The 25,119-nt window shown below is 52.6% G+C and overlaps 1 protein-coding gene and 1 long non-coding RNA gene across 16 annotated transcripts in view; one reads left to right on the top strand and one right to left on the bottom strand.

Moving 5' to 3' along the window:
- Positions 1-25,119, bottom strand: part of TTC7A (tetratricopeptide repeat domain 7A) — a 156,944-nt gene that overhangs the window by 18,699 nt on the left and 113,126 nt on the right. For 13 of the 14 annotated variants that reach the window (XM_074011844.1, XM_045369378.3, XM_065527627.1 and 10 more), the window contains 3 exons: positions 10,555-10,671; positions 7,014-7,111; positions 5,175-5,309 (listed from right to left, as the gene is read on the bottom strand). In XM_074011844.1, coding sequence (XP_073867945.1) covers positions 5,175-5,309; positions 7,014-7,111; positions 10,555-10,671 — 350 coding nt within the window. The remainder of the gene's footprint in view (positions 1-5,174; positions 5,310-7,013; positions 7,112-10,554; positions 10,672-25,119) is intronic. The other variant, XM_045369375.3, reaches the window with a different exon arrangement.
- LOC102117624 (uncharacterized) lies at positions 12,948-14,148 on the top strand. Of its 2 annotated transcripts, XR_012422423.1 has the most exons (3): positions 12,948-13,143; positions 13,295-13,343; positions 13,741-14,148. It is a non-coding gene; the product is annotated as an uncharacterized lncRNA (long non-coding RNA). The 2 variants fall into 2 exon arrangements; XR_006691708.2 differs by lacking the exon at positions 12,948-13,143 and having other exon boundaries at positions 13,270-13,343.

Here is a 25,119-nt window from a genome sequence, read left to right on the forward strand (position 1 = left end):
AGGAGCCCTGGGGCACCGCATCCACCCACGGCCCTGATCCTTCCCAGCCCGGCCCTGGCTGCCAGGTCCCAGTGGTGCCCACACCCATTCCAGCATCCTCTGGCCAGGGCACCACATTTTCCTTGAATTTTCATTGTCGAGGTCATCAGCCCAGCACACAGGACCTTGCTGCACCCTTAGCGTCAAGGGGCCCCTCCGTTTCTTCACTCTCTCTTCCCCTTTCTGATTTTCTCTCTGCTCTCATCATCCTCCTGCCTACCCCCTGACCTCTTCTCTTGCTTGTCTGTCTCCGGTTTTCTTCCTCTTCCCTACATCTCTCTCCACCCCTCTGTGCTTTCTCTCGGCAGGCTACAAATGGAAAACATCTGTTCCCTGGAGCTTTGCAAGAGGCCCTTTTATTATTATTATTATTTTTTTGAGGCATCCTGGTCTAACCCTGCACCCAGAGCTGATTCCAGTCTTCCTAGCAAAGCCGAGGCTCTCCCACCCCAGGCAGGGGGATGGGCCCACTTTCCATGGGCTATTTCCATACCCTCTTTGCAGGGAGGGCCTTGCCCGCAGGCTGGCCCTGTGCTGATGAGCAGGGTACAGAGAGCCTGGGACCACCCCTAAGGCCTCTTAGGGCCTCCCCAGGTGAGTGTGCTTCCTACAGAGACCCTCCCCCTGACTTCAGAGAGGTGAGCCACAGGGCAGTAGAAAAATAGATTAGGCCCCCCAAAGAAATTCACCGTGGCTAGCCTTGATCCTCAGTGGGGGCCATTTTGGTGACCCAAAGGAAATAAGCATCAGTCGCTCAGAGCACATGAATGCCCAGGAAAAGGAAGGTGGGGAGAGGGCAAGGGAGGAAGGTGAGTGAAGACCAAGGGGGCTAGAATGGAGAACGCCCAGGCCAACACAGAGAATCCAAAGGTCTGCAGGGAGTTCTCAGGTTGGTCTGAGATCCTCCATCCCTGGGACCCAGAGGGCACAAGGCAGTCAGGGGCTGCATGGGCCTGTTCTGAGTGGCCTCGCTGACTCGGGAAGCTGGGAGGAGTGAAGAAAAAGCTGGAGCTAGGGAAGAGGAGGACGTGGGAAGAAGGCACTGAATAAAGACAGGAGGGGGCAGGAAGGATGACAAAGAGTAGAGGAGCATGCAGGACCAAGGACGAGCGCCAGCTTCTCCCTGGACTATGGCTTCATCATAAACACCTGCTTCAGCCACAGCACTGGCCACCCCACCCCAGACCCCAACTCTGCCCAGGAGACACCTAGGGTGGCCTCCAACTGCAGGCCAGGACACCAGCACCAGACCACAGGAGTCTGGCATCGGGGAGCTGAGACTCAGGCCAGCTTCCCCTAAACCTAGAGAAAGCCCAGAACTGCCCATGAGCCCCTGGACCTCCAGGACAGGGGAACTCTCCCTACATGCGTCTCCCACTCTGGTGCACTGTGAGCTCCCAGAGCCATGACCTGAGATCATGGGGGGTCATGGGGGATGAAGGGGTGGTTCTTGCTTTTAGGGAAAGCACCTCTCTCAACACTCAGATCTTGGAGCGTCTATGGGACTCTGTGCCTCTCTCACTTTCACAAAGACCCGCTGCCCAAGAGGCACTGCCCTGCAGCCCGTCTCTCAAGTGGGTACCATTCATCAGCTTCTCATACTGGACTGGAACTGGAAGGAGGCTTGAAGAAGGGAGGGGAGGAGGGCAAGAGATGAGAGAAGAAGGCTACGACAGTCCCTTTGAATTCAACTAAAGAGTGAATTCATGATGGAACTTACTGCCAAACAGATTGGGATGCAATTTATCTTGAACCAAACCAGGGGGATTAGCTCCTTCCAAAATGATCAAGACATCTTTTTCCCTTCCTGCAAATTTGCTGCAGCTGGTGGAGTCATTAGGCAGGGTGGGAGGGGGTGGGGATGCTGATCATATTCTTAGCCTGGGTCAGGTTGGGGGAGGCGGTTTAGGGAGATCATTTCCCTGGTGATCTGGTCCTGGCAGCCCTCCATTCAACAGGTGCTTGGTAGATGCTTGCTAGTGATGATGGCAGCCAGGGGAGGGGAGAGGGCTCAGGGGGTGCAAATTACCCTGGAATTCTCTCATGCTCAGAATGAAAGAGCCAGGACACCTTCTCATGTTCATTTCTTGGCTGTGGCGGCTATGCACCAGTCACCAGTCTACTCTCCCCTTCTTCTAGCAGGATAGATCCCCCCCGGCTTTTTTTTTGAGACAGGGTCTCACTCCCATTGCCCAGGCTGGCATGCAGTGGCACAGTCTCAGTTCACTGCAGCCTCAACTTCCCAGGCTCAAGTGATCCTCCCATCTCAGCCTCCAGAGTAGCTGGGACTACAGGCATGCACCACCATGCCCAGATAATTTTTTTTGTATTTTCAGTAGAGATGGGGTTTTACCATGTTGCCTGGGTTGGTCTTGAACTTCTGGGCTCAAGCCATCTGCCTGCCTCGGCCTCCCAAAGTGCTTGGATTACAGGCATGAGCCACTGTGCCCAGCCTGATGCCCTGACTTTTAATGGGACACCCGGAATAATGACATCTGCCAGAGCCCTCTGCAGTTAGAGGCAGTCAAATAACTAAGTTCTGGCCAATGGATCATGAGGGGAGGTGATGTGTGCCAATTCCAGGACATGTCCTTATAGGGAAGGGGGTGCCTTTCTTCCTTGTTAATCGTTTGCCTTGGAATGTGAATGTGGCAGAGAGCCATCCTGGACCACACGGACGACAGTGATACCCTAGGGACAGAAAAGTCACTGTCCCAGTCAAGGCTGTCATCTCTAAACTGTTACATGAGAAAGAAATAAGCATCCACCTTGTGCAAGACACTGCTATTTTGGATCTGTTCTTACATGCACCCACACTGGTCTCCTAATACTACACTGCCTGACCCTGACGCGGCGCCACTTTCAAAGCATTCAGATGCTGTTCTCGGAGTTCTCTCCTGTGGAGTGAATACCTAAGATAACAACCAGAGAAGAAAGGCTCATATGCGAATGATTGAAGAGCGTGTGTTTCTACTGACATTCCCAAGTCTGGTTACGGGCTTCAGGAGGGCCTTTAACCTTACTTGGAGTTACCAGAACATGCTAGTATCCCTAGTATACAGCAATACACAGTCTGAAAACTGCAAGCAAGCTTGTGATGATGGTAGTAAACAAACAAGACAAATCAGGCCAGGCGCGGTGGCTCATGCCTGTAATCCCAGCACTTTGGGAGGCCAAGGTGGGTGGATCACATGAGGTGAGGAGTTCCAAACCAGCGTGGCCAACATGGTGAAACCCCATCTCTACTAAAAATACACAAAAAATTAGCCAGGCACGGTGGCGCACACCTGTAGTCCCAGCACTCAGGAGGCTGAGGTGGGAGAATCACTTGAACCTGGGAGGTGGAGGTTGCAGTGAGCTGAGATTGCACCACTGCACTCCAGCCTGGGCCACAGAGTGAGACTCTGACTCAAAAAACCAACCAGCCAACCAACCAACCAACCAACCAACCAGCCAGCCAGCCAACCAACCAACCAAACAAAAAAACACCAACCCCCCCCAGCAAAAAAAAAAAACAAACAAAAACCAAGGCAAGTAATTCAAACAAAAGGCCTGGGAGCTCCGGCACAGGAAACCCACAACTGCAGAATCCGATCACTGTGTTATGCTGCATTCCTTAAAGCTGGTGAAGCCCCCAGCATGGGTGCGAATCCCTTGGAAGTTGGAAGTCATTATTTTAGTCTTAGAAGTCTTAGAAGATGTCATAGAAGTCTTAGAAGTCATTAGAAGTCTTAGAAGAAGACGGGAATCTTTGCTTAAGGCAAAGCCTTGTTTACTATTCCTCTGGATTTTTCAACATCCCTCTTCCTACTTAAGACCCAACAAGCTGACTGTGGAGCAAGTGCAGCCTCCGAGGGCACCCTGAGCTGCTAACTGGGCAGTTTCTGCATTGTTAAACTGCTCCCATGTCTAGCCGTCCTGTGAATCCTGTCCAGTGTTTTTTGCAGATTCAGAACCTACAGTGGGGAGAGTGGGGGTGTACTGCATACTAATGTGTCCATATGTGAGGAACATGCAGTGGGAAACCTTAGATTCTCAGCTAACAAGCACATTCTGACTCTGACTTCCCAAATCCCCATGTCCCAGTAACAGATCATCATTTCGGTTTCTTCTCCAACTCCCCCTAGGGACAACAGCGCACCCCCATGATGGGGAAGGAGCAGAGAGGAGGGTAATCAGAGAAAATGCAAGAGGTGCTCCTGGGCCCAGAACTTCGATTGGGCAGCTCTAGGCCAAGGGGGTGTGTTGGCCTGGGGTACTTTAGGGGTCCATTTAGCCTATCCTCCTCCTCTCTCTTCTGCTGCCATTTTATTTCATTCAGGTACTTGTCATCTTTGGCCTTGGTTCTCTCTCTTTCCACTCTGATCCACCTCTCACACCACTGTCAGGGTAAATTTTCAAAACTCTTGGCAGCGAGTCCCTCCCGGGCATTCATCAGCTGGTGTTAGGACACTCGCTGTCCATGGGGCCATGCTGCCTCTTCCTCCATCATGACTGCCATGGACAAGACACAAGCCAAACACCTTTTGCTGAGCACTTGTAATGGCCACCCTGACTGTGTCACACACTGGCTCGTTTCAGATCAGGGCTAGCCAATTGTGGGCCGCCTTCAGAACCCAGGTCTGTGGGACTCTGGAGCCAGGCTTCCTGCAGCCTGCCTCCTCAACACTGGCTGGCCTTCAGACTGACTCCTGGTGGCAATGGTACCACTTAGTTACCAACAGGGACTGTCACCTGAATGGCAACCTCAAAGTTACCAGTCTTTCCTCCACCTTCAATGAATTCTAACCCCAGCCCTCTCTTTCTTGGGGCCTCCACACCTCCCCTCTCTGAGCTCTCTAGGGTTTGAAGCCCGTTTTTGAGACCAAGACAACTGTCCATCTATGTGGCCTCTCAGGACCTCCGATCCTCTCATGTTTGAGTTTGCTGCCAGGGAAGCTCTCCCAGGCAGGGAGGTAGACACCATCTCCACTGGGCAGAGAAGGAGACGCACTGCCAGAGGCGAGGACTCCGTAACCTGTGTGGGCCTAGCAAGGAGTCCCCACCTCCCCACACTCCCTTCTCCAGGACAGGGTTCCGAGAGCATGGGTAGCCTGCAGACAGGCTGCGTGTGTCACTGGGACTAGGGCACTCACCAGCCTGCAGCCAGATCTGTTCCAGCGTGGTCCATAGCTGCATGGGGCCCTGCTTCAGGACCGAAGAGGGCATAGTCAGCTCTGACATGGCCTCCTCCAGCCGGGAGGCTGCGATGGATGAAGCCCGCCGGGAGCCTGCAGAGCAAGAGAGCACGAGCTGAGCAGTGGTCAGAGGTCCACATGTTGCAGGCTCCAGGAGCAGTCATTGCCCAGCACCATGGGGAGACAGGGTACCCCGAAACAGGGTGGTGTGGCTGGGCAGCCAGAAAGCAGCTCACAGACCTACTAGGGAGGGTCCACTATGTCCTCTCACCCACAGCTGGGGAGGGTAGCTCTTTGGAGGACAATAAGGCAGAGATCTCACTAGGAATCTATTCCTAGGAAAACAATAATGTCAACAAAGATGCTCTTTACGTGAACACAACAGAAATGACCTCAGTGTCCAACAATAGGGACTGATTAAAAATAAGTGGGGGTATAATCATCCCAGACTCTGCGGTCATTAAAATAACAAAGTACAAATACAGATATCAATGTAGAAAGATGTTTGTACTATATAGTTAGGTGAAAACAAGCAAGTTACAAAAGAACAGGACCACATTTTTATAAAAAAGAAATATGGGCATGGAAAAAAGTCTGAAAGGTCATTTATTAAGGTCTAAGTGGTGAAATTAGGAGTGATTTTTCTTTTCTTCCGTTGGCTATTTTCACTCTGTTTTCACAAGTGCATATTCTCATTTGTTTGTAGAAAGGTCCCCATTCAAGGCTGTGCTGAGAAGGACCCTTGGATCGCAGCTCAAGTCAGAATACTGCCCTCTGGAAAACCTCTCCCAGTGGCAGTTCTGGGTGACATGGGCTCCGGTTCAGGCTACATAAGCTGTTGACATTTATAATTCCCATGCAGGTGAAATGTGAGCACTTTCTCTCTCTCTGTCACAGAGGCAATAAAGGCTCCAATAAACTCAGGAGACCTCAGGGCAAACCACGGATGACTTCAGTTCATGAGACAAGTGTACGTGGAGTCCTAATAACTTTGTTCATGATTCTTCCCTCTTTAATTGCAAGGGAGCTACCATTCCCCCCTACCTTAACCATTCCCTCCTGGGAGACAGAAGCTCTGCATACAGCCATACACCCCTAAGATGTGCCTCTAAAGTCGGGTGCTAGGTTTGGCTTCTGAAATCAACTCTGTCACCTGACAACAAAGGTGCAACTTGGCTTAAGGCCACAGAAGTGAAAAAAAAACGAGCAATTCCACTAGATACAACTCCACTCACACTTTCCTTCCCATGACTCATTCTTGTGTTTTTGATGAAGGCGTTCTGCTTTAAGCAGGTCCTCAGTTGAAAAATGTAAGTCTGCAGTTCCTGAACTCATTTGAATTTCACAAGCCATGGCTTTCAGGATGAGTTTTTCCAGCAAAGAGTCTGCTTTCAGCTTAGAATTGTAAAGAGCTCAGTTCATTCCTTTATATTTGACTTGATCTGCCGAGGATATTAGGTGGACTGTGGCCTCTGGCTTGAGCCTAAGGGGAAATGGTTTCTGTGCTCCACAGCCACCTTTCCAGCCAGGCTCCTCTTTCTTCACCCCCATGCAGGAGGCAGGGTTCCTCCCCTGCCCACCGCCTGCTGTGGGACCAGCAGCCAGCCCCTACCCAGAGCCAAGATCAGCCCTAGAAGTTGCCCAAGGGTAGTTCCTTAGCACCTGGGCAGCAGCTGGCAAGGAGCCAGTGGTGGGCTTGGCCCGGCCAGGAGGTGCCCCTCTCCATGTTGGTGCTCTCAAGCTGGGAGTGTGAGCTGTGGGTCCATGCACACAGCTGCCCAAGGAGTTCATTCTTACCAGAGTCTGCATCATGGGCATCAGGCAAAGTCAGGTGCATGCCACTCTGCTTCTTCATGGTGAGGCCCTCACCGAGGCTACCATCCTTTTCCAGGCCTCTAGAAGGCAAAAGAGGGCCAGGGTCCGGTAAGGTAGAGGGCTAGCGTCACGGGGACTGACAGGGAGAATGGGACAGCCTCACTCTAGGCAGGCTCTGGGGCTGTGGGTTCAGTCCCAAAGACAGAGCTGAAGTCACCAATATCACCAGAGAGGCAGAAGGGATCAACATAGGTAGCATGCCACACAGGCTGAGGCCTGGAAACTCTCCCACCCTCCCTACTGTCTTCTCTGAAGTGGGTAAGGTCAGAAGCTCCCCAGGCCAGGGGGAGCAACATCCAGCAGAGTGCCAGGCAGAGAGTGGGGACTGTGGACTGACTGCCAAGGAAAGCCTGGTCTTGTCAGGGCACCAGAAGTGCTGCAACCCCCAAACCCCTGTGGAAAAAGGGCCCAGATGCCACCCCCTGCCTCAGGCTTCCATTCCTTGGGCTGCCAGGGTGTCCCCAGAGGAGCCAGCAGAGGCCCCTGGGGTGGCAGATTAAACAGTCATGGAGATCCCATCTTGTCCCCCAACCCCTGTCCCCAATTTCCCAGATCCCTGCTGCTATACTGCTGGCGGGGGGAGGGGTTCCTCTTTTCACAGAGTGGGGGCTGGGGGGAACCAGGAAATAGCCTCCAGCTTAAGCTTGCCGTGGCCATCCTGGGGCACAAGCAGTCCCAGCCAACACATTCCCACTGCCGAGGAAGCCCACAACCTTTGACCCTGTCAACTGGGGAAACTTAGAGAAGAGAAGCAGAAGGCACAGGAGAGGAGGAGGCAGGGCAAGAAGGTTTCTTTCCTTCAGAGAAGCACCAAGATGATGATCCCACAAAGAATACCAGGGGTGTCCTTGCCATCCTAACTCAGGCTCACATTGGCTTCAACTTGGGCCTGGGAATTTTAGTGGGCATGAGAGGAAACCATGTATAAAACCACAATGGCTCTGGGCTGGTTCCCTTCCTCTCCCACCCCTTCCCATTCCCAGGAGGCACAAAGTGTGGTGCAAAAAAGCCAGAGACAGGCCAGGCACGGTGGCTCATGCCCGTAATCCCAGTACTTTGGGAGGCTGAGGCAGGAGGATCACCTGAGGGCAACAGTTCAACAACAGCTTGAAAAACACAGTGTGACCCCATCTCTACAAAAAATGTTTAAATTAACCAGACATGGTGGTGAGTGCCTGTAGTTCCAGCTATTTGGGAGGCTGAGGCAGGAGGATTGCTTAAGCCCAGGTGATAGAGGCTGCAGTGAGCTGTGATCACGCCACTGCACTCCAGCCTGGACAACAGGGCAAGACCCTGTCTCAGAAAAACAAAAACAATACAAAACAAAAAAGTCAGAAACACTAGGTTGGAATCATGGGCCACCCTTCTCAGCTTTGTGACCCTTGGCAATGCTACTTGACCTTTCTAAGTCTTAGGTTTCTCATCTTGAAAATGATTGTGAGAATGTCCATCACACAAGGTGGTCATGGGGAGTAAATGAGACAATGTGGGCAGATCTGGTGCAGGGCTGGCGTGAAGCAGGGCTGGGTGCAGCTTCCCATCCTACTCTTTCTCCCATTCCGTGAAGGGGCCTTTCCCAGGGCTCCAGAAAGAGTCCATCTCCAGGACTACCCTTGGTTCTAGGCCAACATACAGCATGGTCCCTACCTTGAGGAACCTTACAGCCCAGATGGGGAGAAGGGACAGTTCAAGTTGAACAATCAGCAAAAACCCACTTGAGAGGGTTGAATGAAGCATTTTAGAGGCTGGGTGGTTGATGGCTCCATGAAGGAGGAGTATCTGGACAGGGCCTGAGGGGCAATTAGAACATGAGACCAGCAGTGTGGGGCTGGCCCAGGCAGAGCAGCGGAAGGTATGGCTGATAGTGAAGGTCTGCTAGGCCAGACCTGCAAGCTGTGGTCTTAAACCTTGGCTACCCCAAACTAGATTTTACCCCCAGTGTAGGGCAGGGTTATCTGGACCAGAAGCCTGGATCCAATATCCTCCTGGCTTTCCCAGGAGATAGGGAGGATTCTTTTCTGAACTTGGGGCCAGAGATCAGAAACCAGGGCTTGTAAAATCTAGTTTGGGGCAGCCAAGGAGAGGTATTTAGGGGCTTCCTGTTGTGAAAAGCCTGCAGTTCTGCTGCTCCAATGGAGGCACAGGCCAGGTCTTCAATGCTGGGAGACAAGGCTGCAGCTCAGAGGGGTCCCACCACGACTGACCACTTGGAGGAAGAGACAAGCAGCCATCCAGATAAGGATGCAGGAACAGAGCAGCCAGCTCCAGGGCAACCCCCTTGCAGGAGGGGAGCTGGGTTGTGCACCTGCTTGTGTGGCCACAGCCAGTGAGCAGGAGAAAAAGGTCATCGGAATGCAGGTCCCCTCACCCAGAGTGTGGCCCTCGGCCTCATGCATCCAGTTGCCAGGTGGCTTCACATTCCCATTCTGAAAAGTCCTTCAACCCCAGAGTGTCCTTCTGGCAGCTTCCACCCACTGGTCCTGCTCTGCCCTGGTCTCCCAGGCCTGCAAAGTGAGGGCTGACTCTGCCCAAGGTGTTTTACTCCATCAGATTACCCTCCTCTGTAAATTTCACTGTTACAGACGTTCCTCTGGGGAGTCTGGAAGCCTTCTGGGCTCCCAGAGTCTCTGTGAAAACACAAATACACACCAGGCGGGTGTCCCCTGAGGCCTCGGGGAGATGACACAGCCAGCTATCTCAAAGAAGGACAAGAGGATCAGGAAGAGGCAGGGCCCCTGACCTGCAGGAGGCCCTCTTTCCCTTTGGGCCACATAGGCTAAGCCTAGGAGTCCCATTGGGTTTGAGCAAAGACTTTCTGCAGATTCAGCCTGGACATGACTGCCCTGCTCTGGCCCATGAAAGATCCAGATCCCAGGCCAGGGTCTCTGGCAGGAGACAGGAGGTATGAAGAGCGTGGGTGATTAGGGAAGAAGGGGTGGCCCTTCAGGACTCCACCTCCTCCTCCTCTTCTAGCCTCCAAATGGAATGAGGAAAGAAGTGACAGCCTCCATGGGCTGGAACTCAGGAGACCCAGGTTCAAGTCCCAGCACTACCACTTACCAGGCGAGTGATTCTGGTAAGCTATATATAAAGTCTCTGTGTCTGAGTTTCCTCACTGGGCTGGGAATAAAATCTGATAATGCATAAGCTGTAAGCAGCTGAGGTATAAGATAAAGGAACAAGCCCAGCACCCAGCTCCGGCGCTCAAGAATGATTTCTCTTCCTTCTTACCACTCCTCAACCTCAATGTCCTACCCAGGGTCTCTATGTACTTCACAGAGGACTGTCAGGAGGTTCAAATTGGACTACGGATGTGAAAAGTTCCGTGGGCAAGAAGTTCCATGCTTTCATTCAACAGCCTCCCTCTCCTCCCCATCTTGGCAGGCATGGCGGCCACCCAGCTGTGGATTGATGCCCTGGCAACCACCCTCTGGCAACCCAAGAGACGACGACGGCCACTCACCCCAGCTGGGAGAAGCTGTACAGGGTCTGCCACAGCCGCAGCATTTGTCTGCAGGTCACGAGGGCTTCCTCTGGGCCTTTCAGCGCCTGCTCCAGCTTCACCTTGGTGAACATCAGGCTGTGGGGAGGGAGCGGCCATCAGCACACCCCAGCGAGGGCCCACTTTCACCTGAGGATCCTGCCCCACCAGGACGGCCCCACATGCCCACCTCCCCAGCTCGCAGAAGGCAGAGTGCCATGAGGGCGGCAGCCTCTGCCAGGCCCCTGGACCACTTGCTTTCTCTCTGTGCCTTTTTCCCATCTTGGCTGCCAAAGCATGAAGCACCCCATGAAGCATTGTCAGTGCCCACACTGCTGATGCCCCGTGTCCCCTGACCACGTGCCATCCTGCCCATCTCTGAAGCACTGCCCTGTGAGGTCTTGCTCGGTTTGCTCTTCCTACCCACATCCTCCACTAAGCAACGCCCTGTGCCTACTGAACGTGGGACCAGGCTTACACTCACATTCCCCACAGGGCCCAGCCTGGGACCTTGGATAAGAGACCCGTCCAGACAGTGACTTAGAATCCATGAGTGAAGGTAGAGCAAGGAACTGGCAAGGAGGTCCCCTAAGGACAGAGCTCCGCTTCCCACCTTGCCAGCCACAATAGTATAGGTGCCCAAGCAACACCTCCTAAGTGGAACTGCAAAGTTTGCTTCCTGACCCTGGAGATACACAAAGAAGGCGGTGTTATGCTTTATCAAAGGATTCTTTCTTGGATTTCCCAAAATAGCCAGCTCCCCTTACATAATCGATAGGATTAAAGTGACGTGAAATCCTTTTCAATCACCATTTAGGGACAGTTACTGTGCAATGAAAGCAAGCAACTTCAGAATTTCTTTCGACCTGAAAACCTGAAGTCCTCTGAGGTAAGACCAGTGTGGGGAGTGGCCCTTAGAATGGCTGAGAAGAAGAGCTGGTCCCACCTGGAGGCAGGACCCCAGGAGGGGTGGCTGGCTCCCTCCCTCTGCCCTGGACACAGCAGGCACAGCCAGAATGCTTCTCACAGGCCAGTCACGACACTTGTTCATCAAGAGCTGGGGTGGAGCCCTGGAGGCCCTGCTGTGACTGGTGTTGGCCCTTCAGATGCTGGGGAGGTCTGGGGGTTCTGGAGGGGTCCAGGCAGTGGTTATATAGCACAAATTGGAAGTCCAGCCATATTTTCACCTTGGTATTGCCAGCAGTACCAACACACACCAGCTGCCTGGGCAGCCTGCGGAGAGTTTGAACCACTGAGGGCCAGACAGTAGCACCTCCCGCTTCTCACCAGTGGTTGAGTAGTGAGGCCCTTTCTTCTCAACACTACTGAGGAGCAAGACCACGGGACTGTCAGGCCCTGCACTTGAACACTGCCTGGTGGTTCTACCAGCCCGCCCGAGGGTAGCACACAGGCCTGCTCCATCGGAGGGTCCCCACCCAGACTACGAAGGCTGCAGGCGCCACCTGGCAAGGCCAGGCCTGGCCCTGGCAGCTGCTCCTCTGATCTCTCTCAGTTGGGCCTCTGCCCTGAGACCTGGGCTCCCAGCTTCATAAAGCCCTCTGATGTCCTTATTCTCTGCCTGTCTTTCCACACTTTGTCTCTTAGATTGCAACTTGGTAGAGAATGAAGAGGGTGGAATTTGCCCCAGGATCTTCAGAAGAGGGGATTTCTAGACAAGAATTTTTCTTCCTCACTGCATCCCCCAAATGCCTTTCCTGACCCTGCACACAGGTTGCCCCTCAGATACCACCTCTTCTCTTCATTTTCATCCATCCCAAGCCTGGCTTTAAATCCCATCTCTCTCAATTCTTAGGATGCCCTGCACCCGTCTTGGAACATAACTAAGGACCACCTGGCTTGCCTATCAGGTCCCAAGGGCAGAAACTGGGATCAACCTAGCATGGACTGCACAGACCCGAGTGCACAGTCAGCACAGGACACAGCCCTGAGTAGGAATGACCCCAGTGGGCAACTGCTGGGGACAACTGGTCCTGCCACTGTACTCTCCTTCCCCAGGTTTGCAAAGGATCCAACACTCCGCAAGTACCAGGGGCCTCTGCTTTCAGGAATATGAAGAAGAAAACACAATGGCTGCCTGTGAGACAACAATTAGAGCACTATAAATGACACATTGGCCAGAGAATCAAGGGCTGTATTTTTGGATCAGACTCAGTGCAGGGGAAGAAACAGGAAAGGGATCTTACTGGAGCTGGTGTTTGGTGAAAAGCAGGGTGGAGTGGGATTTGGCTGGGAGCTGGGGAGAGAGAAGAGGCTGGGGTGTGGAAGGTGGGGCAGCTGGTTGGAGCAGTAGGTGTCAGTGAGGTGGGAAAGCCCCTCCCTCAGACAGCCAAGTCCCCTGGGCTGGGCTGATTCCTGGGGACAGCTCCCTGGGCAGGCCAGCCCTGCTGCATTCCCCGGGCCCTCTGCAGGCATTGCCTCTTCAGCACGCTTCTCTCTGCCAGAGCTCCCTTCTCACTTTCTTCATCTTTGAGGGCCGGAATGGGTCTAGGGCAGACCCGACCACACCATGTGCCTGGCAAAGAAGTGGCTGAAAACTGAGCTGGCATCACAGTAAGTTCTACCAAAGGCAGGCTGTACCTTCGCAGCTGCTGACATTCCATTAGCATGAGTGGCCCAGAGCGGATTTTCTCAACCCAACCGCATCCTTTCTGGGCTGGGGCAAGTGCTCCACCAGTCACTCTGGTCTGATCTTTCACTCCAGGATCCTGGGAGGATCCAGATTTGTTCCTGAGATTTCCTCGGGCTGGCAGGTAAGCGCTGCCAGAGGGATTTTCCTCCACAAAGAGCCCTGCCCCGTGGTCCTCGCCTTCTGTGCCTCTGTGTGGCCTTCACAGCCTTCCTGCTCTGGCTCTACCCTCCCTTCCTGCAATCCTCCCCATGACCTTGGGTGCTGGTACACTGATCACATGGGTGTTAGCAGCTCCCTGAGCCTCGGAATAGGCTCCCGGACTCGTTGTGCTGTAGCCTCTGCTGAGATCACCCTTCCCCCTCTGATACCCAGCCAGCTCCTAACCAGATGTCACCCTCTGGCTTTCTGTGTCCCCATGGGGGCTGTGCACACCCCCATCCTGATGTCAGGATGTGGTTATCTGCGCCTCTGCTGGCTTGCCTCTAGTTCACTGCAGAACTTTCTCCCACTCCCAACAGGGATCAGCAAACAACTCCACCCCCTCAGAAGAAGCGACTCAGCTGCTCTTCTAAGGAGCCCAGGCCCCTCTCCATCCTGTCCACTGCAACAGGTAGCTGCTGCCCACTCACCCACCTATCAATGCCTAGCCCATGTCTTCAGGAAGCAAGAAGCCTGGCGGAGCCCTGGCATGCCGTCAGGGCTGGTGGGTGACATTCTGGGGCCCTCACAGCCAGGAGGAATCGAAGCTGTGGCCACAGCCTCATCAGAACGCTGTGACTCCTGCGCGAAGCTGAGGGGAGGCTGCTGGCAGCTGGGGCTGGGGATAGAGTAGGCAAGCCTGGGCTCCCTTTCCCCTTGCTTATCTGTCTTATAAACTAACTGAGCCTAAAACACCACTTAAATAAAGGATTCTGAGACTGAAAAAACGATTTCAATCCCACGGCTCCAGCCCTCCTCCAAGATGTCCCTCTGTAATCACGCTGTCCTTCTCTGAATGTCTGGCACTGTGTTCCACTAGCACTTAATTACATTATACATATATATATATACTTGGGGCTCAGGACACACTACCCTAAAATATGACTGTTTGACACCAGAATATGCCACCCCAAAATATACTTTGGCATATTTTGAGTTAGTTATTCCAAGATACTGCAGACACAGAAGTAGCTCTGAAAAGCTGCCCTTTTATAAAACAAATTTCCTTTTTTTTTTTTTTTTTTTAAAGAGACAGGGTCTGGCTCTGCTGCCCAGGCAGAGTGCAGTGACGTGATCATAGCTCATTGCAGCCTCGATCTCCTGGGCGCAAGCAATCTTCCTGCCTCGGCCTCCTGAGTAGTTAGGACTAACAGGCATGGGCCACCACACCCAGCTAATTTTTAAATTTTTTGTGAGACAGGGTCTCACTATGTTGCCTAGGCTGGTCTCAAACTCCTGGGCTCAAATGTTTCTCCTGTCTCAACCTCCCAAAGCACTGGGATTACAGGCATGAGCCACACTGCCTGGCCTAGAAACTTCCATCTCTCAGGGAAATCCACATTAGTAAAAGTATCTATAAAGAAGAGGGCTGCTCCTGACAACTTCTATCACCTGAGAGATTTTTATCTGCATAACAAGAGAACCTTTATTCATCATCTCCTCTCTGTCACCCTCCTATAACTTGTCTCTACCACCCGTAGGAACCCCAACCCCCTTTTCCTTTCTGTAGCTCCAGATGCTATTAAGCTTCAATCATCTGGTCTCTCTTCGAATCTCATATTCAGTGGGACTTCCGTGCATATGTATATAATTAAATACATTTTTTCTCCCATTAATCTGTCATGTCAATTTAATTCATAGCCCAGTCAAAGCCCTCCTCCCTAGAAGGGTGGAGGGAAACAATTTTCCATTCCCCTACTATGTATATAATCTTTTTTTTTGCCACCTAGGCTTAAGAGTTTAATAATAAACTCGTATCAAGCTTTTTTTGAGCAGCTGAGATTACAGGCATGTGCCACCAGGCCCGGCTAATTTTTTGTATTTTAGTAGAGACGGGGTTTCTGCATGTTGGTCAGGCTATTCTTGAACTCCCGACCTCAGGTGATCCACCCGCCTTGGCCTCCCAAAGTGCTGGGATTACAGGTGTGAGCCACTGCACCTGGCATTTCAAGCATTTTTAATGTCAGACATTCTAGAATCAGTGTGCAGCCAGCCTGGCCTATAGATGGTGAAACCGCCGTTTATCTTGTCCTGTGCCTCATCGTGTGTCCCCAACTGCTCTGCAAGTGCCTGCAGGCAGGGCCCCGCTGCCCTTCCCCAGTGCCTGGCGCAGTGCTGAGCACACAGTATCTGCCTAGTCCTGGAGCCTGTTACTTGCTTCCCCATAGCTGCAGTGTGGGCCGGACTCCCACAGCTGACAAGCAGAGCTCTGGCCAATTCCATTCCAAACTGTCCAGAAGCAAAGTTTTCCTCCCTGTGAAAGCAGGACCTGGGGAGGAACAGTGGGCTCCAGATGTGGAAGCTTCTGGCTCCTCCTGACTGGGGTGGGGGTGGAGGGCCTCCATCCCAGGAGACAGTCACTGGGCAAGGCCAAAGAGTATTACTGAGGAGAGTCTCTGATCGAAATGCCTGAATACTGAAATCCAGCAGCTTTCAACATTTATGCCCTGCAATAAGAGCCATTCCAGAAGAGCAACGGTCACAGTACTGTCCTCAAGCCCCACACTGTGCCGTTACTCAAAGTGAATACACACTGGCCCAGGAATCAGAAACTCAAGCCAAAGTCCCAGCTCTGTGGTCACCCAGCTGGGCATGTCACAGGTCCCACACCTGTACAATAGGAGTAAAGTCACCTGTCCCACGAACTCCCACCAGGCTGAACTGTGATGACCTCTCAGTAGCAGCTGCATTCAGCTCTCCAGCACACAGGGAAGGGACTCCTGCTTTGAAGCTGCAGGCCGGCCAGATCCCAAGAAGCAAGTTTCCAGGCCAGGTGCCTCTGAAGGCTCCCAGAAAGCCCCGAGCTTCTTGGCCTGTTCAACTAGGCCCTTCACTCCTAGGACCTAAGACAGGCTTATGACAGGAAGAGGATGAAAGGAGATACATAAAGCTACAGGAACTGGGCTCTGGACAAAGCATCCTCGCTGTGACCCCTCTTGCAAGCATTTTCCTGTTTAAGCTATAGAAGCCCATGTGAAGTAAACACTGAGGTCTTTTAAGGCCAAACGCCCTTGCCATGCCATCGGCATTGAAGGATGATGTGAAAGTGAGTGTTCTCTCTGGAAAAGGGGAAGGAGCGTGGGTCAGTGTAAACACTCCAAGTGCTTGGTCACACTGCTGGGGCTAGGGAAGGATGGCTGGGTCCTGAGATGTGACCCATTGCCGGTACTCTCTGCAGGCCCATCCAAGCCATGCGGCACACAGGCCCTGGTCGGGGTGGGGAGCCCAGTGCAGACATAAGCCCTCTCTTTACGTGCTTACGCCCTCTTCAGGATGCTGTCAGAGCCTTCGGTAGACCACACCGGCCACCCCAAACCCAGGCTCAGTGCTCCCTCACCCACCATCCTAACCGCTGGGACCTGCCGACTCCCATGTCATCTGCAAGCGTGATGCAGCATCCAGGGGCACAGAAAGGCACTCAGGTGACCTGACAGAGCCAGCCCCTGCTGAACCACGGGACATCTCAGCCCACGGGGTCTGTATGTCGAGGGCAGCCCTGATTCTGTGGAGGAAGACCGAGACCAGTGAGGCTGGTGTCTCTGTTCCCCGTTAGAAAATGGCTGTGCCACAGGCCGCCAGCTTTGCCAATCTCCCCAATCGCTCCAGTGTGGGCTGATGATGGAGGTTCCCAGGAGAATGTTGGCATCTGCCTCATCTTCCTCCTTTTCTTCCTAGCCGCGCCTCGCCTGCACTCCTAGGGCAGGATCACACTGCTAATTATTTGTTGGAAGGATTAAGACTTGGAGCTATTCCCATGTAAGGCAAAGACAAACAATTTCTTCCCACCGCTATAAAGAGATCTGAGGGTGAGACCCTTAGTATGGCTTTTCCAAAAACGAAAAAAAAAAAAAAATAGTTATCCTGTAAATAGGGGATATTTTTGTGGTGTCTCTGGATAAGCAAAGCATAGTCCTGGGGTCAGAGGTCATCTCCATCGCCTTACCTGGGGGCACCAATCCTCACCCTTCCTGTGGCCCTGGCTGCTCACCCCAGCACACCACTCTTGGTGGGAGGGGAAGTTGGCAGAGCAGAGCTGGCTGCAGGGAAACACACAGGCTGTGTGGGCAGCAAGCACGACGGGTCCACATTTTTACTTTCATGTTCCTGAAAGTAACTCCCTGTAGTTACTCAGCACCTGCAATGAACACTTGAACAGAGTAACCACCATGTACACGAGGGAGCCACTTCCCCGTTGAGACATGGCCTTTAGCATCAGATGATGTGGGTATACTTCCAGGCCCTGTTGCTTCCTAGAAGTGCCTTCACCTCTGATGGTACCTATTCATTTGCAAGGCAGGACAGTCATGGTACTGCCCAGGAGGGTTGCTCGGAGGACTAAAGGAAAGAGAGCCTGTGCCTGGCGCATGTCACCCCTCAAGAGAGGTTAACTGTCATTCTCAGTCATCTTTGCTGTTGTCAGACCTGTCTTCCTGCGAGATCCTTCCTTCATGTGGGCGGGGGCTAGGTCTTTCTTATCTTTGTATCCTTGGTGCCTGTTCTCAACAAATTGTTGAAGAATGGAAGAGGAAAGTTGAGTCACAAGGGCTCACCAAGGCCTGGAACACTGGGTGTTCCCAGGATCCAAGCAGCTCCAAGGAAGTAAAGCTGCAGGGTGTCCCTGAAACTCTCCATTCTTCTGGGTCCTACTGGTCCCATGTGTGTTCACTGGGCCCTGGGCAGCTCTTCCGGATCCCTCTGGCTCCTGGCCATTCTGGGAACCCTCTGTGTGTTGGGGGTGGGGGTGGGGGGGGTGGCGGGGTGGGCGGGAAGTAGCAGCAGGTGTGGTGAATGCATAGAAAGGGGTATTATCTCTTAAAAGGACAGTAATTAGTAATTGCAGCTGATGGCTGTGCTGAGCTGTTTTAATGAAGAGTTCTATTGTTATAGAAAACACATAATTGAGTGAAAAAGCAGGCTATTCTCTGAGTCAGGAGGCCATGCCTCTGGAAAGTCTAATTCCTTGGCCAGGAGGCCAGAGCCTGTATAGTAAATGGGCCCCAGCCCGGGCTGCACCAAGTTGGACTCAGTGGTGACAAGCAGGGTCCAAGCCTGATGACCAAAGTGTCCCTCCTTGAAGCCATGTGACCTTGGGCAAGTCACAGATCCTCAGTTTCTTTCCTTCTTTTCTTCCTTTCTTTCTTCCTTCCTTCCTTCTTCCCCTCCCCTTCCTTCCTTCCTTCCCTTTTATTTTTTTTTTGAGATGGAGTCTCGCTCTGTCGCCCAAGCTGGAGTGCAGTGGCATGATCTCGGCTCACTGCAATCTCCGCCTCCTGGGTTCAAGCGATTCTCCTGCCTCAGCCTCCTGAGTAGCTGGGACAACAGGCATGCGCCACCACGCCCCACTAATTTTTTTAAAATTTATTTTTAGTAGAGACGGGGTTTCACTATGTTGGTCACGCTGGTCCAAACTCCTGATCTCAAATGATCCACCCGCCTTGGCATCCTAAAGTGCTGGGATTATAGGCATGAGCAACAGCGCCAAGCCTAGAGTTTCAGTTTCTTATCTGTAAAATGAGAATGACAGCATCTATTTACCCTGAGGACTGCTGCAGGACATCATGCACATAAAAGGCCCAGCAGGGGCTGGCACTTCAGAAAGGGTTCAATCCAAGTTTGCCCAAACTTTCATTCTCAGTCCCCCAGCCCCCATTACGTGCAGGTGCTTACTTAAGTCCTCTGTTTCCTTATCCATAAAATGGGAATCATGACAGTTTCTACCCCTCCTAGGGTGCTGAGAGGATTACAGAGCTAATGCAGCAAGGTGCTCACAGCAGTGCCTGGCAGGAGCCAGCACTGGGTGCATCATTGTTATTGAAGCTCTTGGAGTTCAAGTATACCAGGGCGGTCCTGCCAATCAGCCGGCATGGGTTCTAGCCTCTGCTCCACTATTCATCAGCAACGTGATCTTGAGCTATCATCTAACTTTCACATTAGTTTCTTCATCTTCAAAACAGGGGTGCTGTAAAGACCAAAAAACAAAGCAACCAAACCAAAACAACCAAACTGGGTGAGGGGTGTGACAGCACTCTGGCTGTGAGATCCCCAAATCCCCCACATGGTTCTCTTCCTTCCAAAAAACGAAACAGCTCCCACTGTCTAGCAGCTGGAGGGTCCACTGGAGTGTGTTTTGTGCTTAGTGGGGGTTTCCCTACCATGGGGGTAGCAGGCAGAGGAGAGGCCAGTCTCTGCCCCAAAGGTACTTCTAAACTCAGATAAGACATCCAACGCATTAGGAAACACAAGAAGAACAGAATCTAGTACTCAATTGAGGGGTTCAGCTTTGAAGTACAGGGGCTCCGGGGACAAAGTGGACCTGAGGGGGTCCTCTGAAGATGGGCAGGAAGGGCAGAAACAAAGGCCTGTAGTGGGAGAGAGGGGCCAGCCTGCCCCTCACCCCCATTCAGGTGTGATCACCCAGACCCTGGCCAGGATGCAGGGGGATGTGCTGAGTGATCTAGGTCTCCCAGATACACGGTTTCTCACCCATGTTAAATCCAACACATGCTCAGGACCTTTTTAAAGAGACAGTTCTGTCACCCAAGCTGGAGTGTAGTGGTGTGATCACAGCTCACTGCAGCCTCAACTTCCTAGGCTCAACTGATCCTCTCACCCCAGCCTCCCAAGTAGTTGGGACTACAGGTGTGTGCCACCACACCTGGCTAATTTTTAAAATTTTTTGTACAGACGAGGTCTTGCTATGTTGCCAGGGTTGTTCTCAAACTCCTAGCTTCAAGTGATCTTCCTGCCTTGGCCTCCCAAAGCCACTGCGCCCAGCCTAGAAGGTATGATTTTTTAAAGGACTCTAACAGGCCTCACCCTCCCTGAAAGGGGGCGGGCCACAGTCAGCCCCGGTTTTATTACCTTCCCAGAGACTAATCCCTAACACAGAAGGGACATTTTTTAGCAGCTCTTCTTAACCCTAAAACTATTTATTTTTCCTTGGGTCTAGAGGATTAGACTGACCCATGTCCTCTAATCTTATAAGGCTCATGATGATCTTCCACCTCTTAATGAATTCATTTAACCTGATCTCACTTTGAAGCTTTAAAAATCAACAGCCTCAAAAGCTTTGGTTTCCTGAAGTTAGCGCCTCCTTACTTCAAAGACTGTCCCTGACCTGGTGAAGGACCCCAGGGCTGCTCTGAGAGCAGCCTGCCCCCACCCTGCAGCTGGCCGCAGGGTCACACAGCATTCTTATCTGTTTCTGGGCTGACACAACTGGCCTTCAGGTCTCGGCTTCCCTCCCTGCAGCTATCTCCAGCTACCCTGAGAGGATCCCCAAACACAAATTCTTGATCTTGAAAGACTTAAATGTAAACCACACAGAGCCTTTTCATGGCCATTCAGGGGTGGAAGAACTTCCCAAAAGAAGACCCTTAGGTCTTCTTACCTTAGGAACAAAGGCAGGTTCCCAGCCAGGGCTGAGACACAAAGAAGCAAATGCCTTGGTCTCTCTGCCCTGTGTCAGACCTCCAGGGACCTAAAGATCTCCCACTGCAAAGGGGAGGTCAGCTCTGCTTTGTGGGCATGGGCCTTCTCCCAGGGGCAAAAAGGCTTTGTCTTGGGGCTGGGCCTCTCCTGCTACAGAGAACCATGTGCCCTGGGCCACAATTCCTGCCTCCAGCCCCTGCTGCAAGCAGGGAAAGCAACAAGTACCAGAAGGAAAGGGTTACCACCACTTTTGAAAACAAAGCCTGAAAATATCTATGTTCCTTCCTTTTTCCTTTCTTTCCTCTCTTCCCCAGACAAACAAAACGACCTGTGTCATCTATGCTAGAAGTCTGAATGCAGGCAGACCACTAAGTGGAGAATGATGACCATTATCTTTCACCTATACATGTCACACAGAGCGAGGTCACAGAGGTTCTCACGGGCCAACCCACGAAGGGAAATGTGAATGTCAACTCAGCTTACCTAATGAGGAACTGACCTTTGGGGAAGGATCTGGTGCTGCCAGTGATGATGACCGGCTTAACACTTCCCTCTGCCACATGGCCTGCAAAGTTCCCCCATGGCTGGTGTCCTCCTCAGGGGCTATGGCAGCCAAACGTGTTTAATGAACCCAGCAAAGTGATAAACTATGTTTGTGTTAATACCTTTGATTCCAGCCCCTCACTGGAGTGTTGGTATGCTACTCATCCTTTTGATATACTACAAGTCCTTAATAAGAACAATCAAATAAATACGCTGGGTTTAAGTCAGAAATGTTAACAGAAGCCCCGGGACTCATTCCCCTGCTCAGTGGAATGGACCACGAGAAATATATCACACGCACCACCTGAAAAAAACATGAGGTACGCCAGGTAGATCCCAGGGGTGCCCTTGAGCTCCAACGTTAGCCTTAGCTAGAGTTAGCCAAGGTATGGCTCCAGCTAACGCCTGGTTATCAGCTCTAACAGTTTCCAAACAGTCTAGGTTTCCTGAGCAGAAGGCTGTGTGCTTCCATTTGTTTACAGGCACATGCTCTGGCTTGTTGGGAAGCCCATATTGTTCCTGTACCGGGGAGGGTCTCCCGGGCTCTGAAAGCTTCCCCCAGGACTTTCCAAGTCCCCTGAGACCGGTACTGGGTCAGCAGAAACTCCCAAGCGGACCTACCACCACCGACGGAGGTTTGGGGGGTGGGAGGAGGTGGCCTTGCCCACTGTGGAGAGGGGAAGGGGAAATTGTTTGTTCTTCCCTTGACCTATGTACGGCCTGGGCTTTCAAAACCAGCCTGGCAGACTGCCAGACCTGGGACGGGAGCCGTGACTGACAGGCTGGTTATTGGAAAGCTCCCATCATGAGCCGAGGAACTTTGTTTGGTTACTATGGTGACCTTCACTACAAGTGGCCTGACTAAAGCCCAAGGAATTTGTTACCTAAAACCATCGCCCCACGGAGCCCATGGCTTCAGAAAGGACGCTTATCAGTGGCCCGTTCCCCTTCACCCCATATTCCTGCCCCTCCCTGGTAGGGCCTCCCAGCTGCCTCTCATACCCAAAACGAGAAGAAAGGACTCGCACAGGCATCTCCAAGCGTGCACGGGACCTTTTGCATTCCGCGGCTTGGCCCGGAACCCAGGCCTGGATAGGGAGCTGCTGCCCCCTGAAGCCCCCTGAGGGCCTGGCCTCTTGGCCGGGGACAGCCCAGCCGGCACATGTGTCCAGGGCTTAGTCAGAAGCCCACAGGATTTCAGGAAGCTGCTTGGGGTGTCTGGTTCCCACCGTGCGAGGTTTATGCTGTCCCTGTGGGGCTGTCTCTGCCTCATCACGTTTTTTGCCTTTTTAAACCCAAGCTCCACTAACTAAAGGTCATCCCACAGCACAGAAATCAAGATCCTCTTCGCTTTGCTTTCTAACCTGAAGTCAGAAAGCTTTTCAAAAGTTCGACTCCACAAAAGCTGGGTTTTCTCCGGGAGCCTAGAGTCTGCCTATATGGGAATGGTGACTTCTTGTGCAGTCAAGGAGCTCACTAACCTTTCCCCAGAGCTTCCTTCCCTGCCTCTGTCAGGGGCCAGCCTCGGCTGCCTGCGCCTCCTGGCCTATCTGGCCTTCCCCAGGCACTGCCACACTTGGGACTCAGGATACAGCCTGATGCTGTTGGTGGGCAGCCTCCTCTCCCCTCCATACTACCACTTTTCAAACATGGCTGTCCATCGACTGTGTGCCCTCTCCTGAGTCTCACAATAAACCTCACAAGCCAAGGAAGACCGAGTAGGTGTCCGTCTTTTGGCAGATGAGCAAACAGAGGCAAGGGGAAGAGGAGTGAGTTGCTGCAGGTGGCACAGGCCAGTGACAGACATGACTCAAGGGCTGGGACCTCACTGTGGCTCTCACACAAGGACCAGCTCACATGGACAGGGGTCCATTCCCCCACCAGTTTCCTCCCCTGTGGCAGGCCTCCCTGAAAGTGGTGAAACAGGCAAAGCCCATGCCCAGCACGAGCCACCTTCTGCCATTCCTGAAGCAGGTTCTGGGATCCCATGCACAGATGGCCTCTAACACTGACGGCTGAAAGGAGACGCCTCTAATAGGCTTCAGGCACTGGGACAGCCCTCTATAAGATGCCTTTAAGTGTCCTGTGGATACAGACCTTGCTGGGGACGATGAGGTCAGGACAAAGGGAGTTTGGTTTTTGTTGTTTTGCCGCAGTGATATTTACCAGACCGGTTGTTTAATTAACTGCCTTGGCAACAGCTGGAACCACAAACGGCTTCTCCTCAAATGCAGAGAGCAGCTGAGGAAGCAGGGTGCAGTGTCAATCGAAGAGCAATGACATTTTTCAGTGATCCCTGACCTGTAATGGACTCAGTGACATTTCCTGCTAATCCATGAGTTTCTATGCTCTGAGGTTTCATCTGTGGCGAATAGTATTGACTGACTTACAAAGAGACAATGGTCATACCCTGTGGTCACTCACCATAGTTTGGCGGTAGGTGGATTTCTCGGCCCTACCCCAGCCGTATAGATAGTATTATGTCTCTATAAATGGTATATAGAGACACAATTTTTTTTTTCTTAAAACAACAGAGATTTATTTTCTTACAATTCTGGAGGCCAAAAGTCCCTGTAATTTTTTTTTCCCCCAATTAGTTTTGCAGCCTTTTAGGGCCAGCTGGATCAAAACAGAGCTCCTCGGGATCCTGGAGGTGAGGAGCTCATGGTGGCTCAAGACGAAGAACCTATTGCTGCTTCCCCCCAGCCCCACAGCCCTGCACAAGCAGACTGAGGAAAGTGAGGCACTACTGGGGGCGGGGCCTGCAGATCCCCAAATGCTCCACAGCACACGTACTCTACTGTGAGTGACAGTAGAGTACAGGTTGCAGAAGAACCTTCAGAATCCCTCAGGGCATGGAATGCTTTCCTCTGACCTCAGAGCTGACTCCCTCCTGCGGCCCCTAGGCCCCACCCTCCACAGCTCCTGAAGCCCTTGCAGTTGCTCTGTGATGTCTGCATGGGTGAGTTGTTCCCAAGGCAGAGGTTCCTGCCTGCAAACACTGCTCTCCAGGAAGCTCTCTGCAAGCCTTGGGGAAGCACGAGAGACAGGGGTACAGTTACCCTGCACGTTGACAAACAGCAGTCTGCACCAGGGCTCCTCAACCTTTTTTGAGGTCGGGCTCCCTTTGAGAATCTGCTGAAAGCCATTTCCATGGACTCAGACTCGCATGCACAAAATGTCATAGTTCAGGTCCAGGGGTTCTTGGAGACCCAGATGTCCACCCTTGGGCCACCTGGGGGCAGTCACCAACCTCAAGGCAACCCCTGACCAAGGACACTGTCAGTGAGTGGCACACTTCCTGGGGAAGGAGTCAGCACCTGAGTGAGCGTAGGAGGAAGGGAAGGGTGGAAAGTGCGTGTGTCGAGGCAGGGCAGCAGCGGGGGCACACATACTGCCCACAGGGCAATGGACAGCTTCCTAGCCCAGTCCAAGAGCCTGGGAAGATGAAGGCAGGAGGCACTCCTGGGGTGACGGTCAAGGAAGCTGATGGGGAGACAGGGGTGGGTCCCCCACACTGGGCAGACCCCATTTTCTGCCATACCTCACACAGCCTGGGCTGCAGCCAGATTTCCAAAAAAGGGAGTTAGCCTCCCCACAGCAGGCCAGGGGAGCCGCTTTAGCCTGGTAGAAAGTAATCAGTTCAGAAGTCAGCAAGAGATGCTGAGTGGTGAGATGCCAGGCGCTGGGATGGAGGGGCCCACTCAGCTGGAACTGGGCAGGTG

The sequence above is a fragment of the Macaca fascicularis genome, chromosome 13 (genome assembly GCF_037993035.2).
Source record: "Macaca fascicularis isolate 582-1 chromosome 13, T2T-MFA8v1.1".
Classification (NCBI taxonomy): domain Eukaryota; kingdom Metazoa; phylum Chordata; class Mammalia; order Primates; family Cercopithecidae; genus Macaca; species Macaca fascicularis.